The sequence below is a fragment of the Myotis myotis genome, unplaced genomic scaffold (assembly GCF_014108235.1).
Source record: "Myotis myotis isolate mMyoMyo1 unplaced genomic scaffold, mMyoMyo1.p scaffold_m19_p_2, whole genome shotgun sequence".
NCBI lineage: Eukaryota > Metazoa > Chordata > Mammalia > Chiroptera > Vespertilionidae > Myotis > Myotis myotis.
In genome coordinates this window covers 114,431,673-114,447,536 of record NW_023416324.1, presented here as the reverse complement: position 1 = coordinate 114,447,536, position 15,864 = coordinate 114,431,673, and the positions used below count along the sequence as shown (strand labels likewise).

Below are 15,864 nucleotides of genomic sequence, written 5' to 3'. Positions count from 1 at the left end.
GCAAATTAACCCAACAAAGATGGTGGATTAATTTGCATACACAGGTGCCGAGTGGCTGGAGGCAGGGCTGGTGACACTTGCATCATCGCCATGGTGACAACACAGGCGTTCTGCACTGCCCCAGCCGCTCCGGGCCTCTGGGCAGCATGGGAAGGCAGAAAGGCAGCTCCAGGCTGGAGTGAAGGAGGAAAAGCGGCTCCGGCCTGAACAAAGGCGGTGCCAGCGGCCAGGGGAAGGGTGGCCCATTCTTGCACAAATCATCGTGCATCGGGCCTCTAGTGTCTATATAAGAGCTTTAACACTTTTATTATCAGTGTCTTTTTTAGCATACTCCTATATTGTATTTTAGTTATGGTTTTCCTTAGTCAATTTTTATTAAATAAGAAAAAAAATCATGATTTATATAGGATGTCAGTTTTGAGTGTGTTAGTCCTGCTACTTGCCCTACAATCGGCTTTTAGGATGGAGGGCAGTGAAATGGGAAATGCATCTATCCTTTTCACTGTGTCTCAGATGAATAGACCATTCACATGCCACATTTAAAGTCAAATTCCACACAAATTTGCAAAAAGTAAATGATCAAATAAACTTACTATGCTAAAACATTTTTTTCTTTTAGTTCCTTTAAATTCTGCATCAAATAATAGACTTCAGGCTTTGTTTCACATTAGAGTAGGAAATTCATTTACCTCCTACATTCAGTGTGATGTAGACGCAGGGTGGGACAAAAGTAGGTTTGCAGTTGTTTATGGAAAATCACACAATAATAAATAATAATAAAAGAATAGACTCAGTTTCACATACTCAGAACTGTAAACCTACTTTTGCCCCACTCTATATTTTCATGTTTTTGTACTGAGGAATTTTTTAGAGATAACCAGATTGATTATCCTATCTTATATTTCTTACATTTCTGATGAGATCTTTGTCATTTAATTTTTCATCAATGTCTAATCATTTTTATGTTTATTATTTTACTAAGAAATAGTCTTTGTCAGAAACTAAAGTCTTGAATTAGCTCTCGTTCATCTAAATTTTGAACCCTTTGCTTCTATTAATTCAAATAGTTATCAGCCCAGGCCGACATGGCTCAGTTGGTTGAGCATCATCCTGTGAATGGAAAGGTAACCAGTTTGATCCTGACTAGGGCACATACCGATATTTCTCTATCTCTCTAAAATCAAATTTTTAAAAAACCCAAGTAGTTATTAGAATTGTATATTACTTTATGAAGAGTTTTTATTGTAGTTTTCTTCTTGTATATACTTTTATATTTTCTTTCACTTACAGGAATGGCATCAGGATTATAGAAAATTCAGGGAAACAACCATGTATCTCATAATTGGACTAGAAAATTTTCAAAGAGAAAGGTAAGGAAAAGTGGACACAGCTGAAAAAAAGAGCTTAATTTTTGTAATTTGATTTGTCACAAATGCATTAATTTCCCAATAATTCTGTGCTTGAACATTAGAATATAGAATTGATCATTTATATCTGAACACATGAAATTATATAATAAGCATTAACACTGATTGGCAGTGTATCCTCTAGAGTTTTCTTTATAATATTTTACTTTTTAGGATGTTCCATTTTTATGAATTAATCTATAGAAAGATATGTTCTGATTGGACAAACTAACACAATGGAAATATCTTCAAATATCTTTAATATTTCAGTTTTACAAACATATATCTATGTATTTTTTCCCTGTAGCATGTTAGAAGGTAATTGTTTCATAGGCAGATATAACACTCAGTTTCCTCTCCTCCTTTTATTAACTAGTTTGAACTCCATAATTTCTAGATTTAATTAACAAAGTAATATTACTTGTATTAAATATAATACAAGGCTACACTTCCAGCCTTTTATGTTAGTGTTTTCTTTTGTTTCTTTGCATCTTGCTAGAGTTCCCATGTTTTTCTCATCTCCCTTGGGTATTCTCCCCACAACATGAAGTTTTTCTCAGTGACTAGAACTGTTCCTGTGGCATAAAAAAAACCTGACCAAATAGTCACTGAATGAACCAATGATATGGTTAAAAAACAAAGTAACATTCTTTCTTCAAACAAAAATGACATTACATTAAACAAGTAGTTTATTGACTTTCACATGTCTTGGTTTTGAATCTAAATGAAAGACATCAGGAAAATAAATCTCAAAGCAGACAAAAGCAACTACCTGAATTCATCAATTATGGCCTTTTCTCCCAGTTTTTGTTTGTTTTGTTTCATTTATTTGATTTTTTTTGTATTTCACTTTTAAGACATAACTGTCTCATGGTTTCATATGTGCCTGTTTTTATTTTTTGTTATTTTTATTTTATTTTATATGCCTTTTTTTTAAAGCAAGGCTCTCAGTCTTCCAATACATCAGATGATAGTTTTTATTATAATGTTCTGGATAATCAAAATGTGTTTATTTAAATTTTTTTATAATTATAATTGGATTTTATGTGAAATACTAATGCTATCTGTTTCTTACAATTTTTAAGTTATATAGATTCCTTGCTGTTCCTTATCTGTGCCTATCAGAATAACAAAGAACTCTTGTCCAAAGGCCCTTACAGAGGACATGATGAAGAGTTGATATCACATTATAGAAGAGAATGTTTACTTGTAAGTTAAATGTACATAATATTTGTTTACTTTATCTTTTTGTCTTACATTGAGCAAATTTTCCAGACTCATATATAACTGATTGACTTTATAAACTCTGATGGGGTAAGAATTTGATGATGTCTGTAATCTGGGGTTACTCTAACCCGTAAGAATGGGAGAATAGACTCAATTCTTTATCCCTTCTTTTCTATGGATCCTAAGTATTGCATGTGATAAACCATAAATGTTCTTGAAATGGGATCAGAATGATTACATTTTTATATTTAGATTTCTTCATCACTCTGCCATTCCCTTCTTGGTGGGAAAGGAGAGGCTGCATAGAATGTGAGTAATTAATACTTAAGCCTCTCTCCAAGCTAAAAGTAAATTGCACAAGAATGATACAAGTTTTATGTGTGTCTCTGAGAAATTTAACAACAAAGATGTGGACTCCTATCTCCCTCTGTCCCGTGGCTTTGCCGACTGGTTCAGTGTTTTGGGTTGCCAGGGGGCCCCCGAGTCTGTCTTCTGTACTGGGAGACTGCGCTCCAGAGCCTGCAGAGGAGCCCACCACTATGAAACAAAAACAAGAGCCTTCTTTAGAGTCAAAAGATAACTTCAAAGCAACACCACGGAATACTTGTTTAGGAGCCCTATGGCAAAAACTATAGTACATAACTCTAGATTTTCTATCTCGTCTTAAAAACTTAGCTAAAATATAAATATGTTATTTTCACACATGAAGGTTACACTTGTGCCCCAGCAGGAGTGGGGCATGCCCTCTGAGGTATGTGCAAGTGTGCTGATCTATGCAGAACAGCCCATTTAAGATGATATGGGAACCAGAATGCAGGCTGCAATTTAAAGAAGGGTTTTGGTGAAGCACAGAATGGGGAGAGCACTTACCTTGCCTTCCTGCTTTTCCTGCAGAGGCTTCCGCTTCTGTCATCCCTTGGCTTTAGGTCCCAACTTGAACCTGGGAAAACTGCAGAGTTTGGAGTTTTCTAAGCCATAGAAAAAGGAGTTAGATTCAATGAAGGGGGAAAGGCAGCTGCACTTTGTTTTCTACGATTTATTTCAAAGCATAATCACATGAAAAAAGTCATTTTCTATTGTGCAAAATGTTCTGAGGCTGTTCTTACCATAGACCAAGGTATCTGAGGTCTTCCTTAGTGGTATCATTAAGAATATCAGAAAGTGTATAACCTTCTTTAACAATCTGAAATAAAGATCAAATGCATAGGAGGTAAGCATCTTTGTAATAATAGCAAAGGATTATTTTTGGGGGGTATAAATTTACCTTTTCAATAGTATTTGCATCTGCTCCTTGCATTTGCAACCAGTCTACAAACTCTTGATATGTTCTCTGCCCACAAGACAATCTGGGTTCTCTGTAGTAATTAGAAGTTTGTTTTATTGTATATGGATGTGTAACAATAAAACTTCAACAGTGACTAGGAAATAAACTATTCCAGAATGTAAAAAAAACAAATAATATAATCTTTATATTTGAAATTCAGCTTAACACTATGGTTATTTGAAATCATATTTATCATGCTATAAACATAAGATTTCAAACATAAGCCCTTAAATATTATAGCTCTTATTTTGCCTGGATTTCTTATCTATCTCTTATGTCTATATTTCTTATCCTTAAGGATTTCTCAGTTCTACTAGATTAGGGATCAGCGTACTTGGCCTGTACTCCAGCCTGTCACTTGTTTTTCTCAAGTTTCATTTGAAACATAACCATACTCATTTATAATTCATACTAGGGGCCCGGTGCATGAAATTCATGCACTGGCATGGGGGGGGGGGGGGACTGTCCATCAGCCCAGCCTGCCCCCTCTCACATACTGGGAGCCCTCAGGGGATGTCCTACTGACGGCTTAGGCCCACTCCCAGCTCCCCTTGGGGAGCGGGCCTAAACCACAGTCTGGCCTCCCTTTGTGGGAGGCGACCAGGCTGATCAGGGGAAGGCACCAGCCCCATCACCCCACTGCTGCAGCCACTGCCAGTCACCGCAGCCACCAAGGTGTTTTCATCAACACGGACTCCAGTCCCTTCACCATGAAAAAATGACAACTTACTTTAGGCATTTTCAAGATGCATCTTTCATAGGATATGGCATTTCTTTCTTTCTTTTTTTCTTTCTTTCTTTCTTTCTTTCTTTCTTTTTTTCTTTCTTTTTTTTTTTTTTCCTCACCTGAGGATATGCTTCCATTGATTTTTAGAGAATGTGGAAGAGAAGGTAAAGACAGAAACATCAAAGTGAGAGGAACACTTTGATTGGTTGCCTCCTGCATGAGCCCTGACCTGGGCCCGGGCCAGGGAGGAGCCTGTAACCTACGTACCTTCCCTCGGTCAGAATTGAACCCACACCCTGCGGTCAGCAGGCCGAGGCATTACCCACTGAGCCAAACCGGCTAGGGCAGGATATGATATTTCTTAGCCCTCCAGCAGCCGACCTTCCTTTTTTTCTCCAGGAGTGAGGTGGAAGAACCCTAGATCACCTTTTTGGATTCTTATTACCCAAGTTACTAAGAATATTAGCAGTGGCATACAGGGAGCTTACCCAATGAGCGGTCAGAAAAGGTGTTTCCTCTGTAGTTCACACTGATCGCCGGCTCGGCCCTTGCCCAGGCCTAATACCTCTGGCCGAGGCTTTAGGCCTGGGCAGGGGCCCCCTCAGCTCCCATCGCAGGCTCGGCCCTGCCCAGGAGCCCCCTGGCTCAGGCCCTTCCTAGGAGGCTCAGGGCCCACACGGAGGCCTACCTCGGAGTGACCTGGGTGTCGATGATGTTCCCGGGACCCAGGCCACTGGGCGCCTACATATGCAAATTAACCACCATCTTTGTTGGGTTAATTTGCATACTTATCCGATTGGCCGGTGGGCGTAGCGGAAAGATGGTCAATTTGCATGTTTGTCTATTATTAGGTAAGATGTGGCTGCCTTTGTAAGACAATGGCATGGCTGAGTAATTACAGCAGAAACAATATGGCCCTCAAGGCCTAAAATATTTCCTGTCTTGTTCTTCACCAAAAAAGCTTACCAGTCCCTGTACCACATCGTAAGCTCCATGAGAGTTTTCTGTATTAATCACTTAAGTACTCCTGCATCTAGAACAGTTTCTGGCACATGCCATGAACTCAGTAAGAATTTTTTGAAGGGATAAATGAATTAATTGTTTACTTTCATGTTTTTGTATGAAAGAAGATAGCTTTTCTTGTTCAATTGACATTTATAGAGAAATGATAGTTTTTCAAAATTAATATGGAGTTTGAATCTCTTTATTTTCAAAATTATTTTGAGTGCTTATTAAATTTTAGTACTGGGGGAAGTTCATCCATGGAGAATAAAAATTGGCCCCTGTAGTGATGATCAATATAAGCTAAACACAAATTTTAAAAGCATAACAACAATATTTTCCCCACTTCTTTTTTCTTTTATTTCTGTTGTTAATACACATAGCTTTTTCTAAGAGATTTTTCATGCTAAAATAGCTTGAGATTATTTTTCCTGATTGCCATTTGTTCTAATACCGTTTGTGAACATACTCATTATATCATCTTCAGTATTTATACTTACGGGTATTTTATTACATTAAAAAAGAAAACAAACCTGTTCTTTTTCTCATTGCATTAAGAAATTAAATGAGCAAGCTGCAGAACTGTTTGAATCTGGAGAGGATCGAGAAGTAAACAATGGTCTGATTATTATGAATGAGTTTATTGTCCCATTTTTGCCCTTATTATTGGTGGATGAAATGGAAGAGAAAGATATACTTGCTGTGGAAGATATGAGAAATCGATGGTGCTCTTATCTTGGACAAGAAATGGAATGTAAGTTTAAATAATGCTAGTGGACATCTGAAGTTGGTTGGAATTAAAAGCAGTTAGAATTAATGTTATTTATTTGTATCATTTTTTATATTTTGTAATATTCACATTACTTTTTTCTTATTTACAAACTAAGCTATGAACTCATTGTCATTATCTTTTATCTCTTCCCTCAGGATGATAATTATTTTATATATTTTAAAATGAATCATCAACTGGCCACTCCAAGTTAATAAATCATCTTAAAGATAATTTCACTCGCTCTCTATCCTTAGTTACCTCTAATTGTTTTTATTTGCAGCAAACCTCCAAGAGAAGCTGACAGATTTTCTGCCAAAACTTCTCGATTGTTCTACGGAGATTAAAGGTTTCCAGGAGCCACCGAAGTTACCTTCATATTCCACACTTGAACTGTGCGAGAGATTTGCCCGAATCATGTTGTCCCTCAGTCGAACTCCTGCTGATGGAAGATAAACAGCGCACACTTTCCCTAAACACACTGTGTAAACTTTTTTTTCAGTTCTTAACCCTTGCCTTCTTGTCACAAGGTTTGCTTGTTGCTGCTATAGTTTTTAACATTTTTTTATTTTAATGACTTCAAAATACAAAATGACTATACAGACTTTAGCTGGACTGCAAACAATAAAGCTGGGAATCGCATGGCTCTCAGACTTTGTCTTAGCCAGATCTCATGTATAATTACAAACCTGATTGATCGTATCATTGAAAAACCATGTTTTTGCCACCTTTCTCTTACAGTATTACTGCTTTTATCTTTACCTACATTGTTCCATTGAGTCTGGATCCTTCCATGGCTACAGCCATTTAAGTGTTCAGCACTGTGTACGATACATAACATTTGGTAGCTTGTAAATGGAATTAAAGAATAAAGTTTTATTTATGGCTACCTATGTGTTTGTAAGCAGGTATATTGTATATTAGTGTGTTATTTTAGTTGTATAAATGAATTTTGGGGATTAAGAGTGGGTGATGAGTAATAAAGACTTTTTATTCTGCTCTAATGTTAGCACATTGGAAATTTACTAAATATTTGACAAATACATACATATATATATTTTTTTCTAAGTAATTAAACTTAATATGGCACCTAAACTTATTTTGAATTCAAATCAGGTTTTCACTAAAGTGAGTGACTAAGTCAACCACACTGAAACTTTTAACCTTTCTTAGATTAACCTTTTATTTTTTTATGTATTTACAAATAATATAGCAAGGTGATTATTTCAAAAGATATGAGAAAATGTACTTGAATAAGGGCTATTTAATAGGGAAACTTATAAGAAATATGTATATGTATACATAATACATACACATGCACACATACACACATATTCTTTGTAGAGGAAGACAATGTTTTGCATTACAGAATCATTCTATTTTTTTGTAAATTGTATATTACTTTAATTGAAAATATTCTCTGCTAATCAGTGCTGTGAAATGAAGTTGCTGTTGTTGACCTAGAATTTGAGTATCTGACCTGCTTTTATTTACCACCTTTTTAATAAGGAAGAAGCTGTGGAACATTTTATAGATGGAACTTCTGTTTAAGATTAATGAAGTAACATTGTGAATCAAAATCAATGCTTTAAAGGTAATCATGTTACCAACAACCTATTTTTGAATTTATAAAATTTCTTTATGAACAATACTTTGTTAGCTTAGTAAAATATATCATTATACTGTGCGTATGTTTGTTACGGCGCCGCCAAAAGTGCTCTGTGTAAGTGCCTCTCACAAAAGATCCTGGACAGAGGAGGAAAGGGGAATATGCAGTTGTTCTAGGATGCTCCTTACAAAGGCATCAGTATGCTGTTAAGACATTAATGACAAGGACCTGGTACTGTTTCTTTCATAAGTGTAGATTTTGCATATCGTAGCTATCCAAATGTGTTTTGATTCAGGTTTTATATTCTTCACTTCAGCAGAATCTGTGTTCTGCATTGGTTTTCAAGTTCTGTCAAGACCTCAGAAACTTTATATGAATTATCTAAGCTTTTCTAAATTATCTGCAGTATTTTATGATATTCTACCATAACGGTAAAGTGATCTGTGTTTAATGTGTCTAACTGACTACTGAGACACAACACACCCAAACGCCAGGTGGAAATTTCTCCTTATATAAGCCACATCCAGAGAATCGTATGTGGCTCTTGTGCCGAAGGTAAGTTTTATTATTATATTTACTTCATACTGAAAAGCCAGTTTATTTATTCCTAGTAATGAACCTAAAGTACTTATTTACAGAAGTGACCTTTTTCAAGAACCGGAGAAATTACTTGTTTTTATATCGGCTTTAATATTTAGGTCAGCAAAATTTCCTTACCTTATTTACTGGGTTAAATATAATTTATAGGCAGGAATATAAAATTTGGAACTTCATAAAACTGTTGTCTGTGGCAGATTTTATTTTTATTTAAATGACTCTCATTTTGATTACTATAGTCCTCCCTTCCCATCCCCCAAAAATTATGTTTTGCAGTAATACAACGCAGAATTCAAACAGATAGAACTTAAGACTTGTATGAATTTCTTATAAACACAGGGCATAGGGAGACTGTAGTCATGACGAACCTCTGAGGCCCCACTAATACTTTCTAGGTTCATTAAAATACTATAATGACCATACACTGAATCAGTTCTCAAATCGTGATCTCAGACCAGCAGCTTCAGCAACGTCTGGGAACATGCTAGAACTGGAAATTCGTGAGTCCCACACCAGATTCCTGATTCAGAAGATCCTCAAGTGACCTGTGTTTTAACAAGTCCTTCAGATGATTCTGATCTGCTCAAGTCTGAGATCCACTGCACCTCAAGTCGATGCTTTTTAATTTCCATTTACTTGGGATCCCCTGTGTGTTGGAAGATTCTCATATTTCCCTCACTTCTAATTTCAAGGACATGACTAAAAATGATTTTGCTTAGTTTTAGGTTTGAGACTAAGGTGGATTTTCTCCTTTATCTGATTCTCTACAAGGCCAGTGTCTTTGCTCTATAATTCAGAATTATTGACTCTGCCTCTAGATCCCCCTGTCCTTTTCCAAAAGTACAGTCACTCCGTTGCTTGGGGGAGGTTAATTTTAAAAAAAGGATTTACATCATTAAACAAACACCGTTTAATTTTATTCAACTTATATGTATTAGTTAGCTAGGCCTGCCAAAACAAAATACCATAGAATTGTGGCTTAAAAAACACATTTTCTCACAGTTCTGGAGTCTGGAAGTCCAAAATCAAGGTGTTGACAGGTTTAGTTTCTCCTGGGGCCACTTCATGGCTTGTAGACAGCCTTCTCTCTTTGTGCATGCACATATTTCTGGGGTCCCTCTTCTTATAAGGATACCAGTCATATTGGATTAGAGCCCCACCCTCATTTAATCTTAATTGCATATGGAGATACAGCCTTTAAAGAGGTAGTCACATTGTGGGTAAGGGCTTCAACACATGAATTTGGTAGGGGGTAGGGGAAACACAATTTAGTCCATAGCAATATGTGATGACCCAGTTCATAGCTCCTTTCCAAAAACAGAAATACCATTTTCAGCCTCAAGATTATAGTTCTGTTCTTACATCTACTTTTTTGTTTTCTAACTTACACTTCTCCAAAACCTATAGTAGATATAACACGTATGTTAGAAAGTGCTCACAAAGCATTCATCTAATCAGTCAGTGTTTTTATTGAACTAATCTTTGCTGAATGAATGCAGTAGTGCATGTTGACTGGTCCTTGTTCTTGTGTTTATTTCATCAGGTTTACTTAACATTGTGTCATGGTTCTGTTTCTGTTTTGCTAGTGTTTTTATCCTTACCTACTCCCCATCCCTTTTTTATTCCACCCCCACCCTGGAGGTACTACTGATAATCGTCGTGGCTACATATTTTCCATGTTTGCATAATGTTATACAGTGTATACACATAAGCAGTATTGGCTTTTTTGGGAGAGGAATGGAATGCCTTTACAAAAATGAGATGCCATCTACTTTCTCCTTCCCCCTCCAGTCCACCTTTTTCTAATTAGCTTTGATAGAGGTGACTTAACAGTAATCTATATATATAAAAGCCCAAGCAACCGTTAGGGACGACCGGTCACTATGACGCACACTGACCACTAGGGGACAGATGCTCAACACAGGAGCTGCCCCCTGGTGGTCAGTGCGCTCCCACAGCCAACCTCCCTTGGCTGGTGACCGGCCAACCTCCTGCGGCCTCTCCCCCCACACAAATTCATGCACTGGGCCTGAATACACCAATAATAATAAATACACCAATAAACGTTAAGTGAGGCATGAGTGACAGACTATCTACCCAATTGAATACAAACATACACACACACCAGAATTTAAAAAATCCTTTTTCATTCCATACACAATTCTTCTCAATGACTATTTCAAACTTTCACTACTGTCCTCAGCTCCTATCCAATGTCAGTTCCAGTAAGAATGGGGTAATGTTTCCTTTGCTTAATAAGACAATTGGGGACATTGGATAGGATCTTCCCCTTCAAATTTCTCCTCTAAACCTGTAAGTTTACAGGTAATGATTAGATAACCAGAATGTAATGGGGGATGGACATTGAAAATCCAGTGTTATGAGAAAAATATAAATAAAATCAAATGTATAAAATGAATTTATAAATTTAAATTACATCCATTATTTTTGGACGTAATTGTTTTTCTACAAAATTAATTTTTTTAAAAGTTCTCTTTTTTTGCCATGTACTAGCCCCGTGGTCGGCAAACTGCGGCTCGCGAGCCACATGCGGCTCTTTGGCCCCTTGAGTGTGCCTCTTTCTAAGCCTCAAACCTAAAACTAAACAAAATCATTTTTAGTCACTAATTAAGTTAGTAACAATGTACCTACCTATATAATTTAAGTTCAAAAAATTTGGCTTTCAAAAGAAATTTCAATCGTTATACTGTTGATATTTGGCTCTGTTGACTAATGAGTTTGCTGACCACTGTACCAGTCCAAGCATGTCAAACTCATGGCCCATGGGCCATATTTTTGCAGACCAGCCAATATAATGATGTGTAAGAAATGTTTTAATAAAAATTTCATAACTTGATTTCTACAATATCGTTATACATAATTATTAATAATGAACTACAATGTTCCCTAATGACTGAATACTATAATCGTGTTGCATTCATTTCCTTTATGCTCCTTATGCGCACCATTTCTCTCTAATACTAGCAGCGAATATTTTAGCAGCCAATTGCCACGTCATTAGTCTTGGACTGACTTGTTTGGTGTGCACAACAGGAAATATTTCGCTTTGGAGAACAAGAAAAATAGTTTTATTTGTTTTATGCTTATTAATTTGTGCTGTTATTCAGTGTCTAGTAAGTTAATGGTCAAGAAAAAATACTAATTTTTATTAAAATGTTCTAATATCTTATGTAATGATTATTCATTTATTTCAGCCCTTTGTATTCAGCATGTCTCTATCGAAATAAGCCTATATTTCTATGAAAATTGAAGCTTTTTGTTTTTTTGTGGCCCACATAAACTTAAACCTTGTTTATTTGGCCCATGTTAGCCTTTGAGTTTGACATGCTTATACTAGTCCATGGTCTGTACATCAGTTTGTCCTTTAGCAGATGGCCTTCATTCTTCATTAATCTAGTGCTAGACTAGTATTTCTTACCCCTGCTGTGTATCAGAAGCATGTGGGTTCCTAAAATACTTGAAAGTGAGGACATTTGGTAAATGCTTCTCCAACCTCAATTCTAAGAATCATCTGTGGCTCTACCCTGAGAGACTAATTAAACCTAGCTAAAGCATTCAGGTGAAGAAGTTTGTTGTTCACATTATTGTACGTCACAGGAAAAGCAGAAGGTTAAGTGTACTGCTTGGCCACCTCAATCATAGGGCCAACTTGCTTTGGTATGTGCTCCAGCCGAAGCGGCACGCCAACGTTTTCAGTCTGTAGCTCACTGGACTTCTCTCTTTTGAGTGGCTTCAGAGTGTAGGCTCTAGACCAGATGCCTAGGTCCAGATCCTGGGTCAGGGAGCTGCGGGTTGACCTTAAGTGAGCTCAACTTTTATGTACCTTAGTTTCTCCATCTGTAAAATGGAATTACACTATAACCCACCTTATAGGATTCTGAAAAGATTAAATGGGGTTCTATATATAAAACACTTTAATAGTCTCTGCCACATAGTGTTCAATAATTGTCAGCCCTTTTTACAGTTTGTCACTTGGTTACTCTTGCTCCTGATTTTTAGAACCTTTACCTTCCTGAGACAGGTTCTTTGAGCTACTCTTATTCCTGTCTGCATTCCTTATCATTTTCTTTTCTCTGTTCCCTAAATATCACAATTGTCAAGGCCCCTTGTAACTCTTCACCTTTCCTAGGTGGTCATGTCTACTACCTTGTCTTCCTGCGCTGCCTACACGCTGACTCACAGATCCATGTTTCTAAGCAAACCTTCCCTGTGAGTTAATTTCCAGTTGTTCGTCTAGACTTGGATGTTTCACAAGCATTTTAAACCTTGCAATCCAAAACAATCCCTCACTTCTTCCCAAGCCTGATTCTCTTATATTCCCTTGGAAATTATATAATAATCTAGAAATGGGAAATTATTTTCAATTCTACTTTTATTTCCCATGGATTGCCAAGTTGTGAACAGGTCAAATTCTTTAATAGTTGCTCATGCATCCCTTTTTTTTGTTGATCTCTTAATTTTGACAAGGGGCCAAATCTATATTTAATATTGTCCCTACAATCTGTCTTCCACATTATTGGCAGAATAATCTTTCAAAGAGTTTTTGCATGTTTGTCTTCCATTGCTGGACTGGGCTTCTTTAGAGGAAGATAATGTCTCTGGGTTTTGCATCCCCAGTAACTTTGAAGATATCTGGCAACTTCATAGAGGTGGAGTCTTGCAGGTTCTCTAGCCCTACAGTCACCTTAGATCTCCGTTGTCCAATACTTTAGCCACCAGCCACATGTAGCTATTTAATTTAAACCAAATAAAATTACTTAGGCATACTAGCCATATTTCATATGCTCAATAGCGGCATGTGACTGTTGTCTATCACATTGTACAATGTATTGGACATTTCCATTATTACAGAAAGTTCTGTTGTACAAAGCTGTCCAGACCCTTACTGACATGGACATTTTCTTCTATTAATACCCCTGGAACATTCACACACCATCCAAAGTGCTAACCTGAGCAGTTGGCCTTTAACATTTGTCCTTTTATCTTGATCCTGCCATTAACCACTTCACCACATCAGATAGCACTTGGAGCTTAGAGCTCCAAGTCCCCATGCAGTTGCTCAGTCTGAGGAGGTTCACCACCTCTCCACTCTTGCTACTTCTGAGGGATGCAATGAAGATAGTACTAGAAGATCTTAAAGTGGTTAAAGACTGTAATCAACTGACACTATTAGGTCAACACTGGTAGAATTGCCAAGCAAAGACTAGGAAGTAAAACTTGTTTTTCTGCCTTCCAACTGTCCTCTGGTACAACTTACTGGCAGAATCTAAGTGGATGCAGCAAATGGGTCAGGAAAATGCAGTTTGCAATCCCAGCACCAGCATTACAGAGCTGAGGATACAAGCGTGGAGCTGAATTGGAACTGAGACAATAGGTAAAGAACTAACACACTAGTTCCTTTCAGAGATTCCTTTGTATCCAAAAGTTAATCCCTAAAACACTGTTCAGGAATTTATTTGTAAACTATCTCTGGGACCTCAAGACTAAATGCACTAGTTCTAATTGAAATCTTGTTGCTATGTTCTATCAAATGAGATCTTTTAATGATGGCTATTTAATGCTTTATTTTTAAAATCAGCAGTGGAGGGTTGTCTTATAAAATGAATTCATACCCATCCACACATTTTTTTGCATGCATACCGCATGCCACATAATCTGCCAGGTAGTACATATATAAAACAAAGCTTATGTAATAAGACAAAAGTAATAATCTGCCCAAATGCATCTACCCAGAACTACACACTTAACATTTTTGTATTGATGCCTCGGGACATCTTTCTATACTTGTGCACATATACATACACAGGCAACTATATATAAGCGGTTTTCATAAGCATAGAAAATATAATAAATGTGGACATATTTTAAGAAAGTATGTATGGATCTACCTGTCTTACTCTCCTGTAGTATTTGATTCTAAGGAAAATGTACTATAATTTATATAATGTAGGCTGCTACTTATGTCTGTGTATATTATTTCTATACCTTTTGTCTTTCTGCTTAATTTCTAGATGTATAATTTCTGAGCTACTGAGTATACAAATTAAAAATGTTGAACTGAATTGTCAAACTGTTCTTCACCAAAGCTACTCCAGTTTACATTGCTACCACTAGTGTGTGAGAGTGTTTATTCACAAGTTCAACGACATACAATGTTATCAGTCATTAAGATTTTTCAGTAACAGCCAAAAGCTTATTGTATTATTTTTATTTTTTGTGAGAGTGAAATACTTCAATGTTAATGGCTGTTTGTATTTATTGTGTAGCTACTTTCTTATGCCCTTTGCACTTTTTCTTGTGGATGTTCATATCTATAAATTTGCAGTAATTCATGTTAGAAATCATTAATCTTTTATTACACACATTGCACTTTTTTGTCACTTACTTTATTTTAATATTGTTTCATGACTTTTTGTTTTTATTCAGATCTGATGACCTGCTTTATCATTTCTGCCTTTGATATCATGTTCGGAAGAGTTTTCCCTGTCCAGTATTATAAAAATACCTGTGTTTTCTTCTAATATGTTTATGATTGTTTTTTATGTCAGTCTTTAATGCAGTTGAAAATTATATTAAGGTGTGAGGTAAGGATTCACAAATTTCTGTCAAGATTATCTAGTTGTCTAATACATTTATAAAATAATTCTTTTCCCTTACTGATCTAAAATGTAATCTTCATTAGATAATAAATTTTTACATTTGATATTTATAAACACTTTTCAGTTCCATTTGTTTTTGTCTATTCACTACCATTACTATTAAATACTATTGTTTTAACATTGATTTAAAATATTTTATATGTAACATACATGTTTTCCTATCTAATAAGTCTTACCCCTAACACACATACCCTTAATACTCATTTTTGCCAGAATCTCTGTACTCTTACAAAAAAAAATCTAGAATTACTCATGTCCTTTCAAATAAAAATCCTACTGCCATTTTGATTGCAATTACATTGTCTTGTACAGATTGGTATACAGAGAATTATGGCATCCTACACTATTGAATCGTCCTATCTAAAAAGAATGTTGCTTGACTTTTTACTATATTTTTATGTCCCTCAGTAGAGCTTTAAAATTATTTTCATTTGTCTTTAATTTTAGGTATTTTAATGTATTTTAATGTTTTGTGGTGTTTATGAATGAGCTTTTTTTCAACTTTGAAAAAATGTTCCTATTT

General features: G+C 36.1%; 1 protein-coding gene across 22 annotated transcripts in view; it reads left to right on the top strand.

Moving 5' to 3' along the window:
* The window catches only part of USP25 (ubiquitin specific peptidase 25), a 163,351-nt gene extending 148,085 nt beyond the window's left edge, over positions 1-15,266 (top strand). For 5 of the 22 annotated variants that reach the window (XM_036349161.1, XM_036349160.1, XM_036349159.1 and 2 more), the window contains 4 exons: positions 1,291-1,370; positions 2,492-2,615; positions 6,245-6,440; positions 6,739-7,459. In XM_036349161.1, coding sequence (XP_036205054.1) covers positions 1,291-1,370; positions 2,492-2,615; positions 6,245-6,440; positions 6,739-6,911 — 573 coding nt within the window. In that variant the 3' untranslated portion in view covers positions 6,912-7,459. Of the gene's footprint in view, positions 1-1,290; positions 1,371-2,491; positions 2,616-6,244; positions 6,441-6,738; positions 7,460-7,964; positions 8,050-8,380; positions 8,620-13,945 lie in introns of those variants that run through there. The other 17 variants (XM_036349174.1, XM_036349170.1, XM_036349176.1 and 14 more) reach the window with 13 other exon arrangements.
* Positions 15,267-15,864: the final 598 nt, after the last annotated feature.